Source organism: Natator depressus, chromosome 8, assembly GCF_965152275.1.
Source record: "Natator depressus isolate rNatDep1 chromosome 8, rNatDep2.hap1, whole genome shotgun sequence".
In the NCBI taxonomy this organism is placed as follows: domain Eukaryota; kingdom Metazoa; phylum Chordata; order Testudines; family Cheloniidae; genus Natator; species Natator depressus.
Window position 1 is genome coordinate 7,554,410 of NC_134241.1, and position 24,315 is coordinate 7,578,724.

A 24,315-nucleotide genomic window follows, 5' to 3' on the forward strand; every position below is an offset into this window, starting at 1 on the left:
ATAGGTCATGTTTTCTAGACCTTTAATTATTTTTGTTGCTCTTCTCTGGACTCTCTCCAATTTCTCCACATCCTTCCTGAAATGTGGCGCCCAGAACTGGACACAATACTCCAGTTGAAGCCTAATCAGTGCAGACTAGAGTGGAAGAATTATGCCTCATGTCTTGCTTACACACAAATAAATGACCTGCAACTGCTGTATAACTGGTTAACTTACTATCCACAGACATGGACTACACGGTTCTTAAGTGGGTATCCAAATAGAGGCCTCACCCAGCACAGCTGTACTGTAGCAGGAGCTGTTTCTCATATGCCAGCAGGTATCATGGGTATTGATCCCTAGCTGCTGACCAGTATTCCCCAGGAAATGTAGGTGGCATTGGCAGGGAGGGGGCAGGGGAGAGCTGTTTCCTCAGTGGCACAGGAGATGTTGGGGCAAATACTGTTTCGTGTTCCTAAGGGCCTGGGAATGGATGGCATGGGGAAAGATGCATACTCTCCATCATCTGGCAAATGCTGGAACACCACAACCTACCCCCCCAGGAAGGTGAGATTTTTGTTTGTTTTGGGGAAGAAGTGCACTTTCTGTGGCTTATATGGGTGAAGGCAGCATGAGGAGGAGCCTCCCTAATCTCTTTGCAGGGGTAGGTGGAATGCAGAGAGTTCCCTTCCAAGCTATGTTCTCAGGGATTCCTTTACCAAAGAGGGCTGGGACATGGGAGCTGCTTCTTGTTGCCCAGAGGCAGCAGGTGGCACAAAAGGGATGCTCCTTGTCTGTGGTAGAGAGCATTACCCCCATTCCCAGAGGGTCACTCCCTGGGAGTAGGGTTATATTTAGTGCACAGCATACTCCAGTTTCCCCAGGAGGAGGGAAACTAGTCTGGCACTGTGAAGAGACATGAGAGGTGTAGAATAAGTGGGAGGCCTCTGGTGAAATACCACTACAGCTCGGTGTCCCCGTCCGCTTCCTTCATTTAGCCCTTTGACCTCGCTCCCATCCCTGTTGTATCTTTAGTTGTCACCCGTACTTAATTGAGATCCTGGACCTTGTGGATCCTCCCCTTAGCCTGGTGGAGGTCCTTTAGTAGTGGGCGGACTCTGCCCGCTCATCTCCAGGATCCCAACAGCCTGCTCTCTGACAAGGGGAGTGGAGGAAGCACTGGGAAGGAGGGTGTGTCCTATTCCAGTGGTGCCAACTCTCATGATTTTGACGCGAGTCTCACAATATTTGGTGTTTTGCTTGAAGCCCCTGCTCCGGGAGTTGTGACTGCAATGGGAATCTCAGCTTTTGTTTCACAGAAAGTAACTTTTTAAACCTCATGGTGAGGGAGAAAAGCCTGAAAACATGTCCTGAGTGCACCCTACAGGTTCAGACACCAGAAGGCAAATATAAAAGACCCTGATTATTTTATGAACAACATTCATGATTTGGGGGGTGGGCCTAAATCCTAATATTTGAGTGCTTAGGGTTGGCAACATTAAGCAGGGGAGGAAGCAGGGGGTTTAGGAGCTGGAGGCTGTGGCGGGGACTCCCTATTCTCTGGGGTGGGGTGGAGCTGGCACACCATGGGCAACCTCTGTTGTGGTTCTGGGGAAAGGGCTAGTCCCCTGTAAAGGGATGGAGGCAGGAGGGGGTAATCTCTGTGTGGCACTTTGGGGGCTATTCCCCTGGGGGTGATCGCTGTCTTGGCATTAGGGAGAGGGGCCATTCCACCCAGGTGGTGGGAGGATGGCGTCTGTGTCACAGGGCAGAGGGGCTGTTCCCCGCAGGAGGGTCTCTGTGGCACGGGGGTCTGTTCCACGGGCGAGGTGTCTGACGCACGGAGGGGGTCCATTCCCCGGGGGTGGGGGAGGGTCTCTGCAGCACGGGGGGTCCGTTCCGCGGGGTGGGGGTCTCTGATGCACAGGGGGGTCCTTTCCCTGGGGGTGGGTCTATGCAGGGCAGTCTCTGCCACATGAGGGGGGTCTGTTCCCCAGGGGTGGGGGAGGGTCTCTGCGGCGCGGGGAGTGGTCTCTGACGCACGGGGGGGTCCGTTCCCCGGGGGTGGGGGAGGGTCTCTGCGGCACGGGAGGTCCGTTCCACGGGGGGGGTCTCTGACGCGCAGGGGGGTCCGTTCCCCAGGGGTGGGGGAGGGTCTCTGACGCACGGGGGGGGTCCGTTCCCCGGGGGTGGGGGAGGGTCTCTGCGGCACGGGAGGTCCGTTCCACGGGGGGGGTCTCTGACGCGCGGGGGGGTCCGTTCCCCGGGGGTGGGGGAGGGTCTCTGACGCGCCGGGGGGTCCGTTCCCCAGGGGTGGGGGAGGGTCTCTGACGCATGGGGGGGGTCCGTTCCCCGGGGGTGGGGGAGGGTCTCTGCGGCACGGGAGGTCCGTTCCCCGGGGGTGGGGGAGGGTCTGTGACGCGCGGGGCAGGGGAGTTGTTCCCCGGGGCTCGGGGATGGAGGCGGCCCCGAGCGGCCAACTCCCTTCCTGTCCGCCAGCGGAGACGTGCCGCTGGCGTGAGCCGGCCGGGCCGCCAGAGGGCGCCGCCCCCTCGGTTGCGCGGGCTGAGCTGAGTCGGCTCGGCCCGTCTCCTCAGCTCCAGCCGCGGGCCGCGCGCGGCCCCAGTGACGCGCCCGTGCGCGGCCCGGCCGAGCCCGCTCCCCCTGCCCGAAGCCGGCGGCCTGGCCCAGCGCGGAGCGGAGCCGGCGCCATGTGGCTGGGCCCCGAGGAGGTGCTGCTGGCCAGCGCGCTCTGGGTCACCGAGCGGGCCAACCCCTTCTTCCTGCTGCAGCGGCGGCGGGGCCACGGCAAGGGGGGCGGCCTGACGGGTGAGGGGCCGGGCGGGACCCGGGGCCGAGGCCGGGGTGGTCCTATGGTTGCTTGCGGCCGAGAGGGCGGGGCAGGCGGCCGCAGGGGTGCGGGAGCCGGGCCTGGGGCTGGCCTGACAGGGGAGCCCGGGGCGCCCCCAGGCGGGGTGAGGGGCGCCAGGCCCGGGACAGGGCGCCGGGGGGGAGGGATCCCTTCTCCGCCCCTTTCCTGCCCATAAGGATCCTAGGCAGGGCGAGGGTCATGAGGGCCGCCCGGTAGGGTCCCCATGGGGCGGGGTCCCTCTGCCTTATTTGTGGCCATAAGGGTCCCGGGTCTGGCTCCCCTCACGCGTAGACCCCCCTCGCTTGCAAGGTGCGTGTGTTTGGTGAGCGACAAGACTGACAGGCAAATAGCGACATGAGCTGAGCTCTGCAGTGATCCCCAGTGTGCGTTTAGGGGCTGTTCCCCTCCCCAGTTAGGTAGGGCAGGTAGGCCCAGGTGCATGGATCGTAGGCTTGTTAAATTTCTAAACCGGCGCCTTTACGTGTTCTCTTTGGCTGCCCCGCCTCACGCTTGGGAGCCCTGACCTTAGACCTCAGTCCATCCCCTGCTTTGCTGCACGGTGGGCTACCCACATTTGCCATCCTTGCCTGTCAGCTGCCCTTCTCTCCAAATCCTCCCGTTTCATGTTCAGGTGCTTTATGTTGTTCAGAACTGTTCATTTCCATGTTATTCGCCGTCTTCCTCTCGTTCTTCTTGCATTTTCTGGCTTCCATTCAAGGGCGATCTTTGGTAAGCGTTCTTTTTTCAATCTCAGCACATGTCCCAGCCAGTGATGTCTTCTTTTGTAGATTATTTGTGAGAGGGTGCTTTGTCCAGTAATTTTTCTGACTTCTTCATTCGTCTTCCTCTCTCTCTGTGTTATTCCCAATATTCTTCTCAGACATTTGTGATGAAATGCATCCAGCTTTTGCATATCTGTCTTGGTAAGTTGCCATGTGTCACTGCTATATGTTGTGATGGCAATAATGCTTGGGAGAAGTTCCCTGTAAAGATCAGCAAAGCCATTTCATTGCCCTCCTTCCGCCTTAAAACTCTCCTTTGCCATAACACCTACAAAAATCATGACAAAGGTTAGGCCGCTGGTTTGCTGTGACCACTGCCTGTCATGCTCACCAATATTGTTTCTTTGTGCTGCTCTGTCTGTATCCACGCATTGCCTCTTATACTTAGATTAGACACTCTTTGGGACAGGGACCATCCTTTTGTTCTGTTTGTACGGGGCCCTATGCAATCGGATCCTGGGTCATGACTGGGGCTTCTAGAAGCTATCACAATATAAATAACAATAATAGAAGTAGATGGAATTATTTTTTTCTGCATGGGAAAAGATGGTTGTTTGTATGATATTCATGTAGTCTTGACTTGCTAGAGTATCTTCCTTTCTGTGGATTTGTATGATTGGCAGCCTTTATATGAGTACAAGAAAGGTATTATAGTTTTAATGTGCACTATGAGAGAGAGTTTTGTGATGGATGCAGTTGGTTTAGACTTTATAGTTATGAAGATTTTGTTACAGTCGCAAAATTGACGTTGTTTACTGGTCAGTGAGAATTATTCATTTTATTTGTGTGTGCCAGATTTGGGTATAAAGTGTAGTGACGGAAGTGATCATAAAGGGTTTAACTATGATCAAAAATCAATGTGTGCAATCACTTTTAAAACATCCCTCAATAGAATACATACAACTTTCATTATGTGAAATGCAGAATTAGTTATGTAAATAATGCAAAATGTATAGGTCACATTTAAGCTAGTTTGTGAAATGTATAGTCAGTTTTTACATGTCAACACTAGTTAATCAAATGTATTCAATATAAGATGATGTAATATTTACATAAATTGCTGTAGTTGTGCATTTTTCCACAATGTTTAAAAGCGAGGGGTTTTTATTTTGTTTATATAGTGTATATCAGTTATTTGAATAGTCTTAATTATATTTTTTTTATGCTGGAATTTCCTGTTTTCAAAAAGAAGCTATAAGAATAGATGTATCTCTGGTGCTGTGGATTTCCTGAAAGTTTTAACATTTAAACTCGAGCAATTAAGTGACTGAACCTACAAGCCAATTTGGTTCCAGTGCAAACTTTTTTTAACATCTAAAAAGGATAGTGGCTGTCTTTGAAGCCCTAGACCTCTAGAAGCTACAGATAGGCACTGTCCTTGTTCAGCGCATCTGAATGTTTTGGGGGAATAGAAGAACATAGGGTTATGACTGAGTCAATTAAGTACTTGCGCTCTTAAAAGTTTGAGCACAATAGCATTTAATGTTTTCAGTCCGATATGCCATATGTAAATTGTACACACTTGGCACTCAGTCGTGGCAAGTATTTAGAGAAAGTAGTCTTTTATTTTAAACACTAATATTCTGTTAACCAATTTGTACAAATACGTGCAAAGCATCTACACCAAAATCAGGCACCCATTGTGCTAGGTACTGTATGTATGGACTGTAAGAGACTGTCCATGCCCCAAGAGTTTATAGGATAAGGCTCTAATCTTGCAGTTGATAGCATGTGTGAACCTAATGGTCTACTCTTGCCCTGTCACTTGCAGGATCAGGGCCTCAGTAGACAAGACAGACAAAGGGTGGGAGAAAGGAAGTAGTATTATCTACATTTTACAGATGGGGAACTGAGACACAAGAGATTAAGTGACTTGCCCAAGTTCACACAGGAAATTTTGGGCATATGTGGAAACTGAACCAAGATCTCTTGGATCCCAGTCCAGTTCCTCAACCACAGGAGAACATTAAAATGATGAGGACATTACAAAATTAATTATCATCTACTGATGTATATACATAATATAACATATAGAAATATGGTGCAAATAACTAACTATTCAGTTTGCTCCCCAAACTGACACAGTGGAGGGGAGGGGATATTGTTTTGGGTTGACCCAGAAAAAGAATTTTTGGCAAACCAAAAATGTCAGAAGATTTTCCTTTTGGATCGAACCTGAAACAGTTCATTTTTTAACCTGTTTTGTTTCAAATTTTACTTAAATTTTATTTAAAAGTTGTTTTGAATTGAAATGTTTCATTTTAAAAATGTTAAAACAAACCATTTTAATTTTTTTTCTGATTTCTCCCCTCCCTGCCCCATTCCTCTGACCAAAACAATTTGGTGAATTTGATACAAATTCACAAAGTGTGTAGTCAATCTGAAGCTGTGGTTTTTAGCAAAAAAAAAAACAAGTGTTGGATGAAAAATTTCCCCCGCTCTAGGTGCAAATTACCATATTTAAAGTTGAACACTAAAATATTATCTCTCAAGCAGAAAGAAGAGCAGAAAATTCTTTCAAGTTAATGAGTGACCTTGCAATGTGGATGTAATATATCTATGAGATGTATAGATTCTATGGTGATGGACACGGCAGCAAACCCTAAAATAAGTAGACCTGGTACCAACAATTATATTAAGTTTTTAAGTTAAGCTTTACAGAAAAAATACAATGGCTGTTAGAATTTTTTCCAAATATGATTATTTCTTTAAAATTTTCATAATAGTATAACAAGCATATCCTCTTAGCAGTGGGAGGAGACAACTAATTTGTATCTAGTTAAAAAATTACCCAAAACAATTTCCATTACCTGTGTATTCAAATATAGAGCTTGCAGGCAGCTAATTTAGAATTTGTGTTTAAATGATTCTTGTCTCTAGTTGGGTTTTTTTTTTGGGGGGGGGGGGTTGCGGGAGTTGTTACATTTATTTCAGTACTCATGTAGTATATATTGCTAGGGAGACTGGCAGCTATCAAAAATGAAGAGTATAAATTTACAAATGCTGAAGCCTCTTGTACTGGTTATATGTAATAGAGTAAGTGATAAACCAGTTTAGTGCTATTCAGTAGCATTGCAGGAGATAAATTTTAACCATTATCTAATCTTTTGAATCAGTATCAAAGTTCTCAGAGAGTTTCACTTTATCCTCTTCAATCATTTTCAAAAAAATGATTTCTGGGATGTAAAAATCATCAAGACAAATGTTTTGGCTTGAAATTTCACTCTGAAGTTAGGAGGAAGTGAAAACTCCATAAAATCTCTTTAGATCAGCATGAAGTCGGCAATTCAGAAAAACATCCATGTTCAGGTCAACACTGAAGCAAGAGCTTAACTTTAAACATGTGCTTAAGTGTCCTAAATAGGGATGAACTAAGCATGTGCTTATGTGCTTTTTTGAATTGTGGCAAAGTCCTTCCGCATCCTGTGGGTGGGAGTCTGTAAGTCACAAAAAATAAGTTTTCTTTTGCCTTGCAGCCTGAGGATTCATTCTTTCTTGTGATAGGAGTGAGGGAAGTTGTTAGGCTCCTGATCCCTCTGTAACCTGGAAGGGAATTCTGTAACATCTTCTGATAGAAAGAGGATCACCTTTTAACATTCAGATTTAGCATCAGTTTAACAAACAACCAAACCACAAAACCAAACAGGTTTCCCCTCCCCCCCCTTTTCTGGCTGCTATCCCCAGTGTTATCAATATTTAGTTCCAAAAGTACTTTCCTTATTTTAGTACAGTTTCATACTGTTCATACCAAAGACTTCTCTGCTTGTGCAATCTGACCCCACTCCCATCTAAATTGCTAATTTAAGAAGTGATTAAATCAAATATGCCTTCTAGAAATGTCACCGAGACCTGCGAGCATTGGCTTTTGCTAGTATTTGCTCAGGTATTTCTCTCTATTTGGTCCTACAATGGTTGAGTTTATCATCTTAGCTGCTGCTTGCAAAGGTGGCACTGAAAGCTGTGGCCTACAAAAATCCTCTGCTGTATTACTTTTGGATTTTGTCATCCTTAAAATCTCTCCTCATTTTATAAGAATATGAAATCTTTAGGATGTATAACTTTTGGTTCTTTTAATAATGTTTTAGTTTTAGTTCAATGAAAACTCTCTGGAACTACCCAAAAGTATTCTCCGTGTTGGGAACTGGTCTCCACCCCTAAAAACTTTATTTATATTTTTCAAAGAGGGCTTATGGTTTGAGTGCTTGCCATTTGAAAATTACTTATCTTAGACTTGAATATCTCCAGAAGAATTCTTTCCTGTGTGTTAATTACAAACACTTTCATAGGAACATCTCCTTCCAAAGAAAGTTTAAAGGGAGAGTGTTACCTTGAGGCTTATAATGGACATCTGAATGCAGTCTTAACTATGAAGTTATTAACAGTGAGCTGTAGCTATTCAGTACAGATAATTTGTTTGCTCCTATGACTGGATGCTCACCACACCCTCTTCCAAGACTGAAACACCATTGCTCACCTGTCCCTTAGGAATGCCAAGGGGTCATGCATATTGCTTCCACCATCCATTTGAGACTACATTTCTCCTTACCCCAACTCTCTTATCAGTGACTCACTTTATTTATCTTCACATCTTTTGTTTCCTAGGTCTGCTTGTGGGAACCCTCGATGTGGTTTTGGATTCCAGTGCTAGAGTCGCCCCTTACCGGATCCTGCACCAGACTCAGGACTCGCAAATCTATTGGGCAGTGGCATGTGGTAGGTACTACTGTGATTACTGGCAGGTGGCTGCATACATATCGTTGCACCATTCAAACAGTGAGTTATACTAAGGCTGAATGTTACAACTGTCACAGGAGTTATGGATTTTTAATGTGTCCACAACTTTTTTGTGATGTGAACCAATTCATTAAGAACCTTGACAGCTCTTAAGTCAAACTTCCAAGCAATATGGGTTGCTAAAACTGGCTGAGCTCCAAAATCTGAGGTCCTGTGAACTCTCAGCGAGAGCTTTAATTTCTTCAGAGGTTGTGTGGATTCTCCCTCCTCTGAGGTGTGCGTGTATGTACGCATGCAGGGGCAATAATTTGAGAATTTAACTGGGTTTACTGAGGACTCCTGTGGCAGGGCAACTACTGTGCTATGATGTGCTCATTGGTAGCAAAGCACAAAATGGGAACATGTACAAAAATGGGGAAATGAAGGTTATTCAGGGCTCTGATCAATACCCATGATTATCTCTTTACTATATTGTCGTGGCTTAGTCCTTTCCAGCCTAATTATAATTAGTGCGTGATTTTTCCTTTAACAAAACGTAATGAGAACTCCAGCCCCACATATCATCTGCATCCCTTGTACTTGTAAAGCACCATTGCTGTACTGGAATCTTACCATTCCTTACTGCACAAGGCCAGGTATGAGTTGGATAATATGCCCTTTTAAAGGCTATGATCAAGTGTCTCGATGTGTTTGGTCTTTTGGCCCCAAGATGAAAGCCTTGTCTGTGTCTCTTGGACCGTGAAGTACAAACATTGTCTACCAAGTTATATCTGATAGAGAAGTTTGCTTATTGAGAGGCTTTAAGTCCTACCCACTGATGAGGAGAAAATTGTATTCAATTCAACCTTATGGGTCAGATTGACCAGTGTATGATGGGAAATCTTTGCTGTAGGGAAGTAAAATGTGAGCCTAAAAATAATCTCCCTCTGATCCCACAAATATCAGTTTCTGCCCCTGTTCCCCTCCTTCCTCCAGATGGCCACGCAGTCTCTCCTGTAGAGCTGCTTAAAGCCTACAGGAGTGGAGAAGCTTAGAACTGCTGCGTTCCTCCACAGAAACCCATCAGCTCCCATTTGTGGGGAAGAAGATACAGGAAGAAAGCAGGAAAGCAAAATGGTGGGTGAGAAACTCAGAGCAGAAGGAAGCAACATTTTTATGGATGTACATGATGCAAATTGGGATTTATATACCAATGTGACAACAGTAAATTGTGCAACTAGCCTCAGAATCTCATTATGCATGGAGCCCTGCATCTAAGGAAGAATGTAAAGTGCATGGGCAACAACATTAGTATCACGCTGTCTGGCGTGCCTCACCACTGAGAGTGACTATCTCTGGGAAGGCTGTCAGAAAACAAGGGCAGACACCCCAAACTGGTGGTATGTTCTATAATGAGATTTCACCAAGCTAGTAAAAAATGTGAACTCCTGGATCATTGTAGTAGTCTTACCATGGAGTCACAGTCAGTCCCCTTAGCCTCTCCAGCCTATCTTGCCATGCAGACAAACTGAACTTTGTGATAAAAGGTTATTAAAACCAAAAATCACACCACATCAGGTTTCTCCCCAGTCCCAAAATCACTTACCCCCAGATCAGTTGGTACTCTGGATCTTACACCAAAGACAACACTGGCAGCCAGTTCTTTAGTAAACTAACTAAAGGTTTATTCTCTAGAAAAGGAATCAGAGTTATTGAGAGCTTAAAGTAGGTAAACCATTGTTTGTAACTCCAAATTGTGGCAGTGATGTGATAGACTGCCAGTTTCCCAAAAGTTTTTTCCAGGGCTACCCAGAATAATTCTGGGGTTCTCAGTCTTCTCATTCACTTATTCTGCCCTGTTCTATTCTGCCTAAATATATACTAATCCATTTAACTCCTTTGATATTCACACACAAGTGAATTGGCCTACGGCTCTGGCCTGAGTTGGTTTATCAGGGTCACAATTAGCTTCTGAGTTAACTACTTTAATCCTTGAATTACCTCTAAGGAATGCAGTTTTGTGGGCTAAAATGAAATATATAGCAAGTATTTGGTTGCTGATAAAATGATTAAAATATATACTTTAGAGAGAAGACATCTTTATTTACAGGGTTTTTATATTGATGTAAGAAAAAAGAATGAAGAAAATTACAAGATGTTATTACATATGTATATTTAAGGTTGTAAAAATAGTATATATAAGGTGCTCTAGTTGAGATTGAAATAACGTGATATGGTATAAATATGAGTGGACAGAGTTATAGTTGTATATGCAACCTCAACTTTTGTCCTTGATTATTGAGTGATTAACTGTAAAGTCCTAACATTCTTGTAACATAGTGCTACGTATGGAACAATAATACTCTGCATGACTCTAGTGTCTTTCATAGAAAGATCTCAAACGATAATTAAGGGTCAAGTTCCTTTAAAGTCACACAGCAAGAACTCGAGCTCCTGGAAAAAAAACAGAATTCCAGATTCATTCCCATGTTATAAACACTATGCTTCCTCCAAGTCCAAGGCACCAAGCAGATACTCAGGTGCCTTTAGAATAAGTCATTTAAGATTGTGTGATACTTGTAGTTTCAAAACATGTATCAATGGTTAAAGTTAGGCTGCCGGTAAACTTCTTCTTTCCTCCTGGCTTTGTGTATATTTGTCTATACTCCATTGACCTAGTGAAGACAAAATTCATGGTCCCCTGAGCAGTATTTCTTGCTGATTCTAGTTTCTGGTTTCAGATCTTGGGTTTGTTTTGCTTTGTGTAACCACAGACAAGCTGGGGTAGTTTCATTGTTAGGTGTCCAACTATAGACCTTTCAGCTGTGACTCATTTGTTGCCGAGGTTGCCTCTTAACAAGGTAAGAAATAAACCTTGTGTAGAGTAGGAGCTTCAGGAAGCTTTGTATCTTCCCTTGACGCCCCTTCGCCCCCTTTCTTTCATCAACCCTGGTGCAGGTGTTATACCAATGAAATAAAAACCAGCAGGATCTTATTAAAGGGGATAAGACAAAATGTCACATTTATTGTGAATACGAAAAGAATCATAGTAGGCAGTCAGTTATAGCTATAACATTTCATTCAGTTTCACATTCGTTCACAGGTTCGTTCATACACACACACAAAGGTTCTGCAGCTGCTGTATAGTTACCAGTCCTGAATGTAGCTTGAGTTCGTGGCTTGGGTTCGTAGCTTGTGGCGGCTAACTGGCCAGGAAAGCCGGGCACAAGGAAGAGCTGGGTCTCTGTTGGGCATGCACCAATGCCCTTCCATATTGGCAGCAGAATGTTACCCTCCAAAGTCTTCCATCTCACCCATCCTTTTTGTAGGCTTTAGTTTGAATCCAGAGTCTATAGGTCTTGCTGTGTCACGCTGCCTCTGGGTCCGGTGTGATTGATCACCCGTCAATTGCAGACATGACTTTCAGCCTAGGACCTGGCTTTGATCTTTCTTCAATTGTACTTTTGTTCTTTTCTTTTGAGGATGGACTCCTCTTTACTTTGTCAGGGCTGTTGTCTGCATCTTCAGCCGTTGGGTTGTTTACACTTTATTTCATCAGGACAGGCAGGGGCTGGAGGTTAATTCCATTATCCATACATACCTCATTCACACATCTAAACTAATAAGATTACAGCAGGGTTTTGCAAAAATGAAGGTTGCAGCAAGCTTTTACAAAATGAAGTGAGCATTTTAAAATGGCGTTTGGGACAAGTTAAAATGGAATTTGAGTTACAAGATGGACAAGTTTAAGAAATGGCAAACAGTGAACAGAAGTTACAATATAGATAAGTATAATGAATGACAAACAGTGAGCAGAAGTTACAATGTTGAAACAGTGTAAGTTTCAGAGATTTAAGCAGCAAGTGGATTGAAAGTGAAACTCAATTAGCCAGTTATTGGGGTAACTGGTTTTATGAATGAATGTAGTTTCATTTATAAAACTTTGCTTATGAAGTTATATGAATAAAGTGAACAATTAAAAACAATTTCATTGATCAGTTCTACACAGGGGCTTCTTTGCCTGCATAGAAATTTCTTGGTAGGATGGATGCTGTGTCATTAAAACAATTGAAATGTTCACCTACACATTTTTAGGAATCTCATTTCTATTCTGTTTTCAATTGGGAGTGAGTCCTGTACATAATTGAAGTAGGATTTTAGAACTTACTGGAATTTAATTGAGGAGGAAGTTTACAAACGTTTTAGACTTAAACATAAATTGATTCATCTTTCAGTTGCATTTCATTATATTTCTTACTTTATCTGCTAACTACCAAAGTTCTTAGTTTTTCTGTGAAGGCTTCCGCTATCGTCTCTGCTTTCATACTGCTCTGAAGTTATAACAATGAATATCTGACATAACCATTTCCATTGCTCCATGGTTCTGACTTGAATGCAAAGTTGAGCCTGGGTGGAAAGGGAGAAATCTCTTACTAAAATGTAAATTTCTGAAATAAATAGCTAAAGGAACAAAACCACTGGCCAGCTACCCTTTGTGTAGAAATGTCCCCTCCTCCTAATTTGCTCCAGCATGAAAGGGGATTTTAAGACTTGAAACTTGCTGATGTAGCATTAAAGTGATTGACAAACAAGCTTCTTTTGAAATAAATAAATTGTGCCAAACGTCCCAAATAAACAGCACAGCAGCATTTCAAATGTGAATGTTTCACATTTGCCTTGTTTGTTTATTTCAGGTCCATCTGCTCTCTCCTGGCAGTCACACACAGCATTGGAGAATAGCGTCAAACTGCAGGGATCCAGCAAGTCCTATTTTTCTGAAATTAGTTTGTATAATGTTTTCCTAATATTCTACAGAGTGTAAAATACTAATTAAGAATAAAGAAAACTTTTCCAAGCTGTGTGATTTGGAGAAAAATGGGACTTGTACACTTGCAGACAGGCTGACCTATAGTGTGCGTGGCTGTCAAGAGAAAGTGCTGCTCATCGCTTCTAGGAGGACCTGGCAATGGTGACAACAGCTTGACTTTCAATATATTATTTTTTTAAATGACTCCCTAGCATGGGTGTAGTTGACTGGTTACAGGTGCCCTGCACACTGTTTTCTGCAGTGATGCTTTTATTTGTTTCCTACTGTGAACTTGCAAGAAGAATGGTGTTCTGACTATTTCCTATTTGTTCCCCCATTAGGCTCATCTCGTAAGGAGATCACAAAGCATTGGGAATGGCTAGAAAATAACTTGCTGCAGACCCTCTCCATCTTTGATAATGAGGACGACATCACCACTTTCATAAAGGGCAAGATACATGTAAGGGGCACATGTTTCCCTGCAGGTCATGGGGAGGTGGTGTTGAGATTTTTTACCTGTTGGAGGGGAAAAAAATTCCCTATAGATATTTCCATCTTCACCCTTCTCTGGACATATGTATGCTTCAGATCTTCATATAACTTATATGGTTTTATCAGTACTATGTTATTACTGCAGTAGCAATCATGTGAAAAGGGCAGATCTCAAAGAGCAGCCTGCCTTTGAGAATTCTCCTAGTGCAATAACTCAATAAAACCTGCTGCCTGTCGGACTTTATCCCAGTGAGCTGTATCTTTGGCAGAGAGAAGCAAGAGGACCACCTTGCACTGCTCTGACCTCCCCCATGTTTGTCACCAGATAATTCTAGCCTGTAAACAATGCACTTTTCCTACTAGGACTATCCAGTATCTGTCTCTGGTGTAAAGTGATTGTATCCTAATTCCCACTGTGCTCTGTTTCAAACACACATTAGTATCTTTGCTGGTTGAGGGGTTAACTAAGAAGAGTCAATTTGAACTGTAAGTGGGTGGGGCCTTCGATTTTTTTGGGAGACTGAGTAAGTAATCTTGCCCTCCTGGTGTGATGAGGGTAGAGTCAGCTTTTGCCCAATTAGTAAAGACCGTGAAGGAGGTGGATGGACCAGGTCTCTGAATGCCTGACTTTGACAGTTTCTCACTAGGAATATTATAGTAGTAAAGACAGCCTGAGAATGTCAGAAACAGTGCTTTTGTCTCAGCATGTTGATATAGATTATTAATTCCCTAGATGATCTGGGTCGTCATTTTCTGAGATTTCCTCTTCCCTTGTGTTTTATAGCAACAGTTGAACTTGGTTGTTGTGCCTTCACTGTCAGTCCCTAGATCCAAATGACCATGGGTTGCTGGCTTTTTTGGTGAAGGGCCTTTAACTCTGGAATTTGCTTTCCTGGTAGTGCCCAAAGTTAAGCTTTGGAAGCAGTGCAAAGCTCCCCTTCCTTATTTTGGCCTTTGCCTGAAGTCTAGGGTGGAATATGTTATCTGTATTTTGGTTTGGTAGAGGGAGGCATAGTTGTAGGTCCAGCCATAGATAAAGTTGTATCCACATTTCTAAAAGTTGAAAATCAAGCTGTTTATAAACTAGATTGTAGATTTGAGAATGATGCTAGGAGCTGATGTGATGATCCATCCTCTAGAGAGATGGAGGTGATAGGAGCAAGAAATAATTAACATGGGCAGCTTGGAAACAGTACCATTACCCAGGCAGTGGCTCTGCCATCCAGGCTGCTGACTGTCTAACAGAGAAGGGCAGCTGTGCTTGCTGAAAAGGACACTGTATGCACTGATAAGCTAAGGAACTGATCTATTCTTAGAGTCATCCTATCCTTAATATAGATATGTGAATGTTCCAAAAAAATCCTTCAAATAGAAATATGAAAATGCCACACATTTCTGAGTCACAAATTGGTGTATGCTTCTGGATATTGGTAACACAGAGGCAGCTTATTTTTCAGTGTCTTAGCTGTTGAATTTGAATTTTTTAAAGTGGGGGGAATACTTGATTTTCAGTGTAGGAAGTGCAAGTTGTGGACCATTATCAAGGAGAGCTCTTTATATTTTAACCTATCAAGTCTGATAGGGTCTATTTTTCTGAGGTCCTGAGAACATGTAACTCCCATTGAAGTTATGTAAGTTGTAGTTGCTTGTTGTCTCTGAAAATCAGACCCATAGTGTCACTGTAAGTCAATGGTAGTTTTTTAAAATGGTATTGAAAGGGGAGATAAAAATCTCCATAAAGTAGGAGTGACTTGTTACTGTAATCTAGAAAACGAAACATCAAGACATCATTGTTAGTTGTGACTGTGAAAAATTGTTTTTCTTGAGACTCCTTTGTATCTTTGTCAGATTCCTTGCCTGTTTCCCACAACTCTTGGGTTACTGTCAGTCTTTTCCTTATGGTTAAACAGGATAGGACAGAGCTCTCTTTAACGCCCATTGGTGCTGTCTATGGAACTCCAAGCCCTCTAGGGAGCATGCTTACTCTTCAGCAGTACTAGGAATTCACCTCAGGTCTCCTGCATGGCAGTATAGAGTGCTAACTCTGAGTTACTAGGCCAGTCATGAGAAGGTCACTGAGATGTTATTTATGGACACTAGCTTTCAGTGTGTGTTCAGGCACAGGTTCTGATTTGTTGTTCTTATTAAATGTCTTTGTTTTGCCTTTAACCTGGATCTGGTGCTGATTCCCTTGCCATGTTCTTTCTCTCTGTCTCTGAGATTGTGCTACTTTAACACTGTAAGTGAAGGCAGTACTGATTTTTCCACTTTCCATCATCCTCTCCTCTCCCTTCAGGGCATTATTGCTGAAGAGAACAAGAATCAGCAGCCCCTGGGTGAAGAGGATCCAGGTAAATTTAAGGAGGCTGAACTCAAGATGCGAAAACAGTTTGGAATGCCTGAGGTGGAGAAGCTAGTCAATTACTATTCTTGCAGCTACTGGAAAGGGCGTGTTCCAAGGCAGGGCTGGCTATATCTTACTGTCAATCACCTCTGTTTCTACTCCTTCCTGCTGGGCAAAGAAGGTAAGTTATCAGCTTGCTATGTGCTCTTGTCTGCCACTTCCCCCTTGATATAGTTGATCATTGGTGTGGGCTTTTTTGGCTGTTTTTAATTTTTTTTCCCCATGGGAATCTTCTTTTAGCCCCAGCACACAGCCTTCAGGTCCCACTTACACTTGTCATCTAGCTTTCCCATGACTTTATGGGTAGAATTCTCAAAAGCACCTAAAGTGATCTAGAAGCCTGTGGCAATGTCTGCACTTCCCTGTAACTCCCACATGTTTACGCTGCGGACGCAAACTAAAAGGTTCCTCGTTCGCATTAACCTAGTGCTGTTTGCGGTTCTTTATTGGAGTTTTGAGATCTTGATGGCATTTGCCTCAGGAGTTACTCTGTTGCCCGTAGTTATCTGCTATGGATGAGATATGAAAACCTGAGGAGATATAATTAGGAGTATGCACTAATTCGGCAACATTCAGGTGGGATCCAGTATTGTTTCATAGACCAGTTATTGTCAGACAGTGCTTTCTTTATGGTGAAGCACTTGGGAAGAAAAAAAATTGCCCAAGAGTGGGAAAAGAAATAGTAAGTCTTGCTTGCTGCTTTGACTTCTCTCCTACTGGCTATGTGTGTTTTGCATCACATTGTAATTGGTGTGTTTACTTTGGGTGCTTCCCTAGTGACCCTGATAGTCCAGTGGGTGGACGTGACACAGCTGGAAAAAAACGCCACACTGCTGTTCCCTGAGTGCATTAAAGTGAGTACCAGGGATAGCGAGCTTTACTTCTCCATGTTCCTCAACATCAATGAGACCTTCAAGCTGATGGAACAGCTGGCCAATATCGCCATGCGGCAGCTATTGGACAACGAGGGCTTCCTGGAGGACAAGTCCCTTCCCAAGCCCAGCAAGCCTCTAAAGAACATCTCTGCACTTAAAAGGTGTGTGTCTCTTCCAGCAGTGGAAATGGGAAGAGGGGAAGGGAGGAGCAGGAGAGTCAAAGAATGGACGTACATTATTTAGTAATATATGGATTAGCACCTGAGGCCCAAATCTGAATCAAGGCTTGATTACTTTAGGTGCTACATAATCTCTGACATTCCCCCCTTGTAGCTATGCTCATTTTTGTCCTGAGTACAATTCATCTATATTTTAGACAAGTTCAGTTTTCCCCCTGTGTATGAAGGCATAGACTGAACTTTCAATGATCCCTATCTGAAAATAATCATGTAAGCAGAATTTGCTTCTATTGGAGATGACTTCATCTACAATGCCTTCTGCTTTGGTACAGTAATGCATTTGGGGAAGGGTAAGGCATGCAACTATTTAGAAGCATGCTTTCAGGATCCCTATATTTCCCCCCAATCCTCTGCTCTGATCTCCTTTTTTAAAAGGTGAGGGTCTTAAAAAAATCATAGTATGCTTATAGCATTTTACATCTTCAAAGTATTGTACAAATTTTAATAGTACCACTGTTTTGGGATGGAAGGTTGTACAGTTGTTTAAATCCATCTGTTTCAACCTTGTGACAATTTCTCTCAAAGTATTTATGAGAGTAAGGTATATTTTATGTTTATGAGATGCATCCAAGAGAAACCTTGTTTTATCTTTTAAGTACTTGTGCTCCAGAGAATGTGTGGGTGTTGTGGTATATCTCAGTTTGAGAAGTGAACAGTGAGAAGACGAGAGGCACTCTTGCACGCTGAGACTGGAATGAACCTTTGGTTGTGGTGTTTCCTTCTTAGGATTTTGAGAATGTAGGGTGAGGCCATTCATGCTTCCCAGTGTGGGGATTACCCTTCTCTTTTTTCCCCCCAGAGATCTGGATGCTCGAGCCAAAAATGATTGGTACCGTGCCACCTTCCGGCTGCCCAAGGATGAACGCCTGGATGGACATACAGACTGCACCTTGTGGACTCCATTTAACAAGATGCACATAACTGGCCAGATGTTTGTTTCCAACAATTACATCTGTTTTGCCAGCAAGGCAGAGGAGGCCTGTCATCTCATCATTCCACTCAGGGAGGTGGGAACCTGTTAAAATGAAAAGCCACTTATGCATCAGGACTACAAGCTTTTGGTCTTTAGCTTTTGGGTGTTTCTGGTGCTTACAGGTTGTGAATCCTGACTCTTGACCACAGTTAATCCATAGGCTAAGAACATAAGAACAGCCATACTGGATCAGACCAATAGTCCATCTAGCTCAGTATCCTATCTTCCGACAGTGGCCAATGCCAGGTGCTTCAGAGGGAATGAACAGAAGAGGTAATCATCAAGTGATACATCCTCTGTCACTCATTCCCAGCGTCTGGCAAACAGAGGCTAGGGACACTTCAGAGCATGGTTTTGCATCCCTGTTCGTCTTGGCTCATAGCCATTGATGGACCTATACTCCATGAATTTAGCTAGTTCTTGAACCCTGTTATAGTCTTGGCCTTCACAACATCCTCTGGCAATGAGTTCCACAGCTCTACTGTGCATTGTGAAGAAATACTTCTTTTTGTTTGTTTTAAACCTGGTGCCTATAAATTTAATTTGGTGACCCCTGGTTCTTGTGTTCTGAGGAGTAAATAACACTTCCTTATTTACTTTCGCCAGTCATGATTTTATAGATCTCTATCATATCCCTCCCAGTTGTCTCTTTTCCAACTGAAAAGTCCCAGTCTTATTAATTTCTCCTCATATGGCAGCTGTTTCATAACCCTAATAATTTTTGTTGTTGTTTTTCTGTACCTTTTCCAATTCCAGTATATCTTTTTTGAGATGCGGTGACCAGATCTGCACACAGTATTCAAGATGTGGGCGTACCATGGATTTATAGAGAGGCAATATGATGTTTTCTGTCTTCTTATCTATCCCTTACCTAATGATTCCCAAATGGTTTCACCAGAAATGACAGTTTATTTAGGTACTGGGGGATTCTTTCATAATGGGCAATGATTCTAGCAAAAGACTGAGATCAGTTCCTATTGAAAGAGAAATCTGTCTCCAAAACCTGAGTAACAGGGAAGGAAGCAAAGGTAGAGTACACATGCAAATATTTTCTTCAGTAACCATGAGACTGCTGACTAGTAAGTTTGTTTCTTATCCAATTCTGGAAGTATCCATAGACAAGTCAAACTTTCAGTGCTTAACAAAGTCTGTTCAAAGGACATTGTGACTGTTGGTTTATTTTTTTTACGTTTTAGATTTTGTTTTTCCTCTCCTGTTTGTAAAAGAGAGACCTCTTAGCAGCTTGAAAGTAGCATTTTTCCCCCATGCCACTTTGTCCGTTCCCATTTGGCAAACAGATTTTTTTCTATTTTTAATTAAACTGAAATGCATCTTGCTTGCATGCCATCATTAATGAAATCTGCACAGCTCCTTCAGTAGAACTCGTTAACAAAGATGGAAGGGGGAACAACAACAACAAAATATTTTTTCTGTAGCTCTTATAAAAAATAAGCTTTCGGGGTGTCTTGCTCTGTTTTGTACTAGTGGAGATAGGGCTACTGTTAGAGTATCGGGCACAGCTGTTTGTGCCCAGTGCAGGTGAGCACACTTTTCTGTCTTGGCATTCTCTCTCCTTTTCTAGAAAAGTAGCATTTTTTTTAAAAAAAGAAAAGGAGTACTTGTGGCACCTGAGAGACTAACCAAGTTATTTGAGCATAAGATTGCATCCGATGAAGTGAGCTGTAGCTCACGAAAGCTTATGCTCAAATAACTTGGTTAGTCTCTAAGGTGCCACAAGTACTCCTTTTCTTTTTGCAAATACAGACTAACACGGCTGTTACTCTGAAACCATTTTTTTTAAACAATCTCTTGTATTTTCTTATTTTGTTTACACGCTCAATTTTGTAAATAGGGAAAAAAGGCAAAATCTTATTCACACTGCATATGTTTTTATTCTTTCAATTTAAAAGGGTTCTCAGCATCTTGATGGGGGGCAGTGAAAGGTCTGTCCTTCAGCTGAGGAAACTGAGGAAAGCCCTCCGATCTTTCTGTATAAACCAGAGCACATGGCAGGCATGAGGAAGCAGGTGTTAAAAAAGCAAAGTAAACTCCTCTTTGTGGTGGTACTTCATCAGTTTTCTCCCCCTTCTTTCCACAACAGGCGCCACTATCATTCCTGTAAAAACCACATCAGCTACAGCAGAGGCTGCTGGCTGAGACCATCTTGCATGTGTCTTGTTAAATGATTTGATGATGGAGTGTTGCATGTGTCTTGTTAAATGATTTGATGATGGAGTTGATGTGTTGGCAAAAATTAATACCTGGAGGACAATCCAGGTTATAAATGTTTTATAGCAAATTAAATTTGGACCTGCATCTCGGAGTCCCTTTTAATGATCAAATGGAAATGATGGAGACCTGCTATATCTAAATTGCCTGTGACTGTCTTTTCCAGGTGGCAGTCGTTGAGAAAGCAGACAGCTCCAGTGTCTTGCCCCGCCCTCTCTCCATCAGCACCAAAAGTAAAATGACCTTCCTCTTCGCCAACCTGAAGGACCGAGATTTCCTGGTACAGAGAATCTCTGACTTCTTGCAGAGAACACCATCAAAGAAATCGGATGGCAGTGGCAGAAAGTGGAAGGGGAGCTTCAGTGACACTGGATGTGAGGTACTAGAGCAGGGTTCTGGAGTGGACTTTCCACCTTTCCAAAGAGATGTTTGTTGCATTGTCTACTCCAGGAAATGGCATCTTCCTATCAGACTCCTACTCTGAAAGCTGGAGGCTGATTAAGCTCCGACATTTCAGGTCTTTATAATGAGGAACAGTGGGAATAAGACCTATTTACATCAATTTCTCATTTGCATCACTATTCTCGGCAGATTAGGGAAGTTACCCATTCATTGGTTAGAGTTGCATTATAATTTCTCAAGATAAAGAAAGCTAGAGCCTGAGCATCACAGAGAAAATGGTGTTTATGCTGGGGGAGTGCTGTTGGCAAGGGGAAAGGAAGTAGGCTGCATCTATTTCTTTGAAAGGCAGGGGAAGAGAGAGAGAGGCTGAAATGTTAGACTAGATTCTCTGGTCCGCTGTACCCCTTCTGCACAGTCAGTCAGTGTAAAGGGAGCAAATACCTCCTCCTAAATCCCGTGCCGGGGATACCCTCAGTATGGGACAATCCCTAGGGAGCGTAAAGCTTCCCTTTCCACAACTCCTGGTGTGAGGGACATGTCAGGGTGGGCAGGGGAAGTGGCCAGAGCTAAATATGCTCTGGTAATCCCCAGCTGGCACAGTTTGGAGTAGCCTCTAGTGGCCAGTATACTGGAGCATATTTTGTTACAGTCAATGAGATCTGATCACAGCAGAGGATGTGGCCCAATAGGTCTCTTAAGGATGCCTGAGACAATAAATCTTAATACATTCATGGATTATGGTTGAAGATCGTAGAATAGTTCTTAAAGCTAAGTAATGGATAGCTCTGGGGACTGGTAATGAGATACAGACCTTCTTACTTTTAGGTTAGTGGCCAGAAGTGGCATTACTACTGTTAAGTAGCCTGTTGGCCATCTCCATCTAATCTTTGTTGGCAGGTCTCCACATCACAGCTGGCGCCTTTGTTAGTCTGGGTAGAAAGGGGAAATATAGAATGGGCTTGGAGATGGAGCTCCCTTTTACTCTGGGTAGCGGTCCCTGCAAGGGCTGGGTTGAGGGGTATTGGTTGGGCAGCATGGAGAAGTCGGCATGTTTTATAGAGAGGACTTCAGTGTAGTATTTGACCACACAAAATGTGCTTGCAAAATAAACAGTAGAAGCTTATTATGCTTTTTTTCAGACTATATATTTTTGTTCTTCAGGAGTTTCCAGAGCTCTCTTCCAGCAGTCCACCTGCAGTCAGCCCAACCTCTACTCTCAACAACCAGTTGGTCCCCAGCTTCTGTACAGGGGAGGTGCCAACGGCCTCCCAGGGGCTACTCAAACTCTTCAGGAGAAACTCCGAGGAGCTCTTGGGACCCAAAGGGGTATACAAGCTGCTTACATTTAATGGAAAACAATTAATTGCAAGGAGTTTGGTGTTTAAGTGAAGTGCAGACTAGAACAGACAGGCATAGTGAAAGCTTCCTCATTCTTCATTCTATACTCCAAAGCTCCATCAGTGCATCTCCCCGCTGACCTGTGTCACCAGCTGCAGTTCCATTGCTAGGCTCCCATACAGCTCTGGAAATGCATCTTAGCTGTAACCCAAGCTCTGTCTTGATTTTCCAGTCGTGGGCTACTTGAGCAAAGACTGCCAATTGTGCTAAATTCTTGTGCTATGTTGATAATTATCCATTGAGTCAGTTTCGCTCTCGCTTCAGATTTCCAAGAGCTTTAGCCTGGGTACGGGGGACGTGGTAATTTTAACCATGTAGTAAGAGAACACGCTGACTTGATTACATTTGTGTTGTAGATGAGACATAAAACGTAGATCGAGGCCACCAAAATCATTTCACTTGTGATCTATTTAAAATCAGATCTTTAAGATGAAGGGTGATGTGTCATGACGACAGTGCCATCCATCACATCCTAGACTAGCGCCTCTTTATTCAAGTAAAAGCTGTATCAATGTCACGTTTCAACCTACTTGCTTGCACCTTTTGGCAGTGAATACTTAGAAACTTGATACAGATGATCAGTTGTTCATAAATTATGTATATAGTGAATGTAGCGCATCAAAGAATAAGCAAGAGGGAACAGTTTAAATGTGGCACTGTATTTCCTTTGTCAAGTACAGGCTTGAGTATTCTGAAACCTCTCATTCTATAGGTGAACTTGATGAAAATGCTTTAGTCCATCCAAAGGCTCTGTTTGTTTTTTCCTCTTAGGCAAAGGAGAAGATGAAGGAAGAGTCATGGAATATTCATTTCTTTGAGTATGGGCGAGGAATGTGTATGTATCGCACAGCCAAGACCCGTGAATTGGTACTAAAAGGGATCCCAGAGAATCTTCGTGGAGAGTTGTGGCTCTTGTTCTCAGGTAAAAGGCTCTACTGTACACTCGAGACAGTTCCCAGGTAACGGGTAGCCCTTCTGCAGTTAACAAATATCAGGCCTTCTGCAAATTTTCGAGGTTGCAAGAGTTAAATGTTCATATCTAAGTAGATCACATTTATTTCTAAATTAATCATTTACTCCCCGGTGTACTCCAGCTGCATGAAGCTTTAGAGAGACCCAGTTTCTCTCACAATCTGAATGCAGTAGGCCAGCAGGTGCTTTCTGAAGAGACTATGATCTGTTGCCTGCTAGGGCTGCATGACAGTACAGTGACAGGAAATTCTCTCTTCTCCCAGGTGCTACATAGTCATCTTTGTCAGAATTGTGACATTTAGAAGCTGGGGAATTACCTGATTTATCTGCAGATTTGCTTCTGAACTTTGGGATCTGCTTGTATTCGAGTCTGTGTACCGTGCCCTATCTGCCCCTTCACTGAAACTTTGGGGACAAGTGAGTGAAGCAATGCCTTTGTCATTGTAGGGGCCTGGAATGAGATGGTGACGCTTCCTGGGTACTATGCAGAGCTGGTGGAAAAGTCAATGGGGAAATACAGCCTTGCCACAGAGGAAATTGAGCGAGACCTGCACCGTTCCATGCCAGAGCACCCTGCCTTTCAGAATGAGTTGGGGATCGCTGCCCTTCGGAGGGTCCTGACAGCTTACGCGTTCCGAAACCCCACAATCGGGTACTGTCAGGTAAGAGGGGAGTATGGATTAGCCACCCCACGCTTTGGACATTACTGAGAGTCAAACCCCCATTTTAAAGAAGTTTCACACTGGAATTTGGGATCCTCCTTGACGATGCCCTTATACTCTAGCGCTAAGGCAGGGGCTGCTGTGTTGTAAAACTGTAACTGTCCTTTGGATGTGATGTTAAATCCATTTGTTCTGCCTATCAGAGTGGCGCAGCGGAAGCGTGCTGGGCCCATAACCCAGAGGTTGATGGATTGAAACCATACTCTGCTAACTTGGGTTTTATTACTTACAGCCCTGGAAATAATTCTAGTGGCTGTGAGCCACAGAATATTTTATTAGATTGGGGAGAGCCCCAGTGTCCTGGCTAACCTTTTCTCACTCAGTAAAAGCACCTTCTAGTTTCCTAAGTAGTGCATGAGAACTAGCTGAGATTATGAAGACAGCTGTATTGACCGTGCACAGCCTGCATCAAACTCATTTGTAAACCGCTATAGGATATCCAGAATATGTAGAAAC

At 43.5% G+C, this 24,315-nt stretch overlaps 1 protein-coding gene across 4 annotated transcripts in view; it reads left to right on the forward strand.

The window, feature by feature from the left end:
- Positions 1-2,651: 2,651 nt before the first annotated feature.
- Positions 2,652-24,315, forward strand: part of TBC1D9B (TBC1 domain family member 9B) — a 38,616-nt gene continuing 16,952 nt past the window's right edge. The window contains exons 1-10 of one of the 4 annotated variants that reach the window (XM_074960330.1): positions 2,652-2,808; positions 8,236-8,346; positions 13,495-13,613; positions 15,942-16,170; positions 16,827-17,085; positions 17,963-18,170; positions 20,532-20,744; positions 21,929-22,093; positions 22,937-23,087; positions 23,585-23,799. In XM_074960330.1, coding sequence (XP_074816431.1) covers positions 2,691-2,808; positions 8,236-8,346; positions 13,495-13,613; positions 15,942-16,170; positions 16,827-17,085; positions 17,963-18,170; positions 20,532-20,744; positions 21,929-22,093; positions 22,937-23,087; positions 23,585-23,799 — 1,788 coding nt within the window. In that variant the 5' untranslated portion in view covers positions 2,652-2,690. Of the gene's footprint in view, positions 2,809-6,201; positions 6,254-8,235; positions 8,347-9,347; positions 9,484-13,494; positions 13,614-15,941; positions 16,171-16,826; positions 17,086-17,962; positions 18,171-20,531; positions 20,745-21,928; positions 22,094-22,936; positions 23,088-23,584; positions 23,800-24,315 lie in introns of those variants that run through there. The other 3 variants (XM_074960332.1, XM_074960333.1, XM_074960334.1) reach the window with 3 other exon arrangements.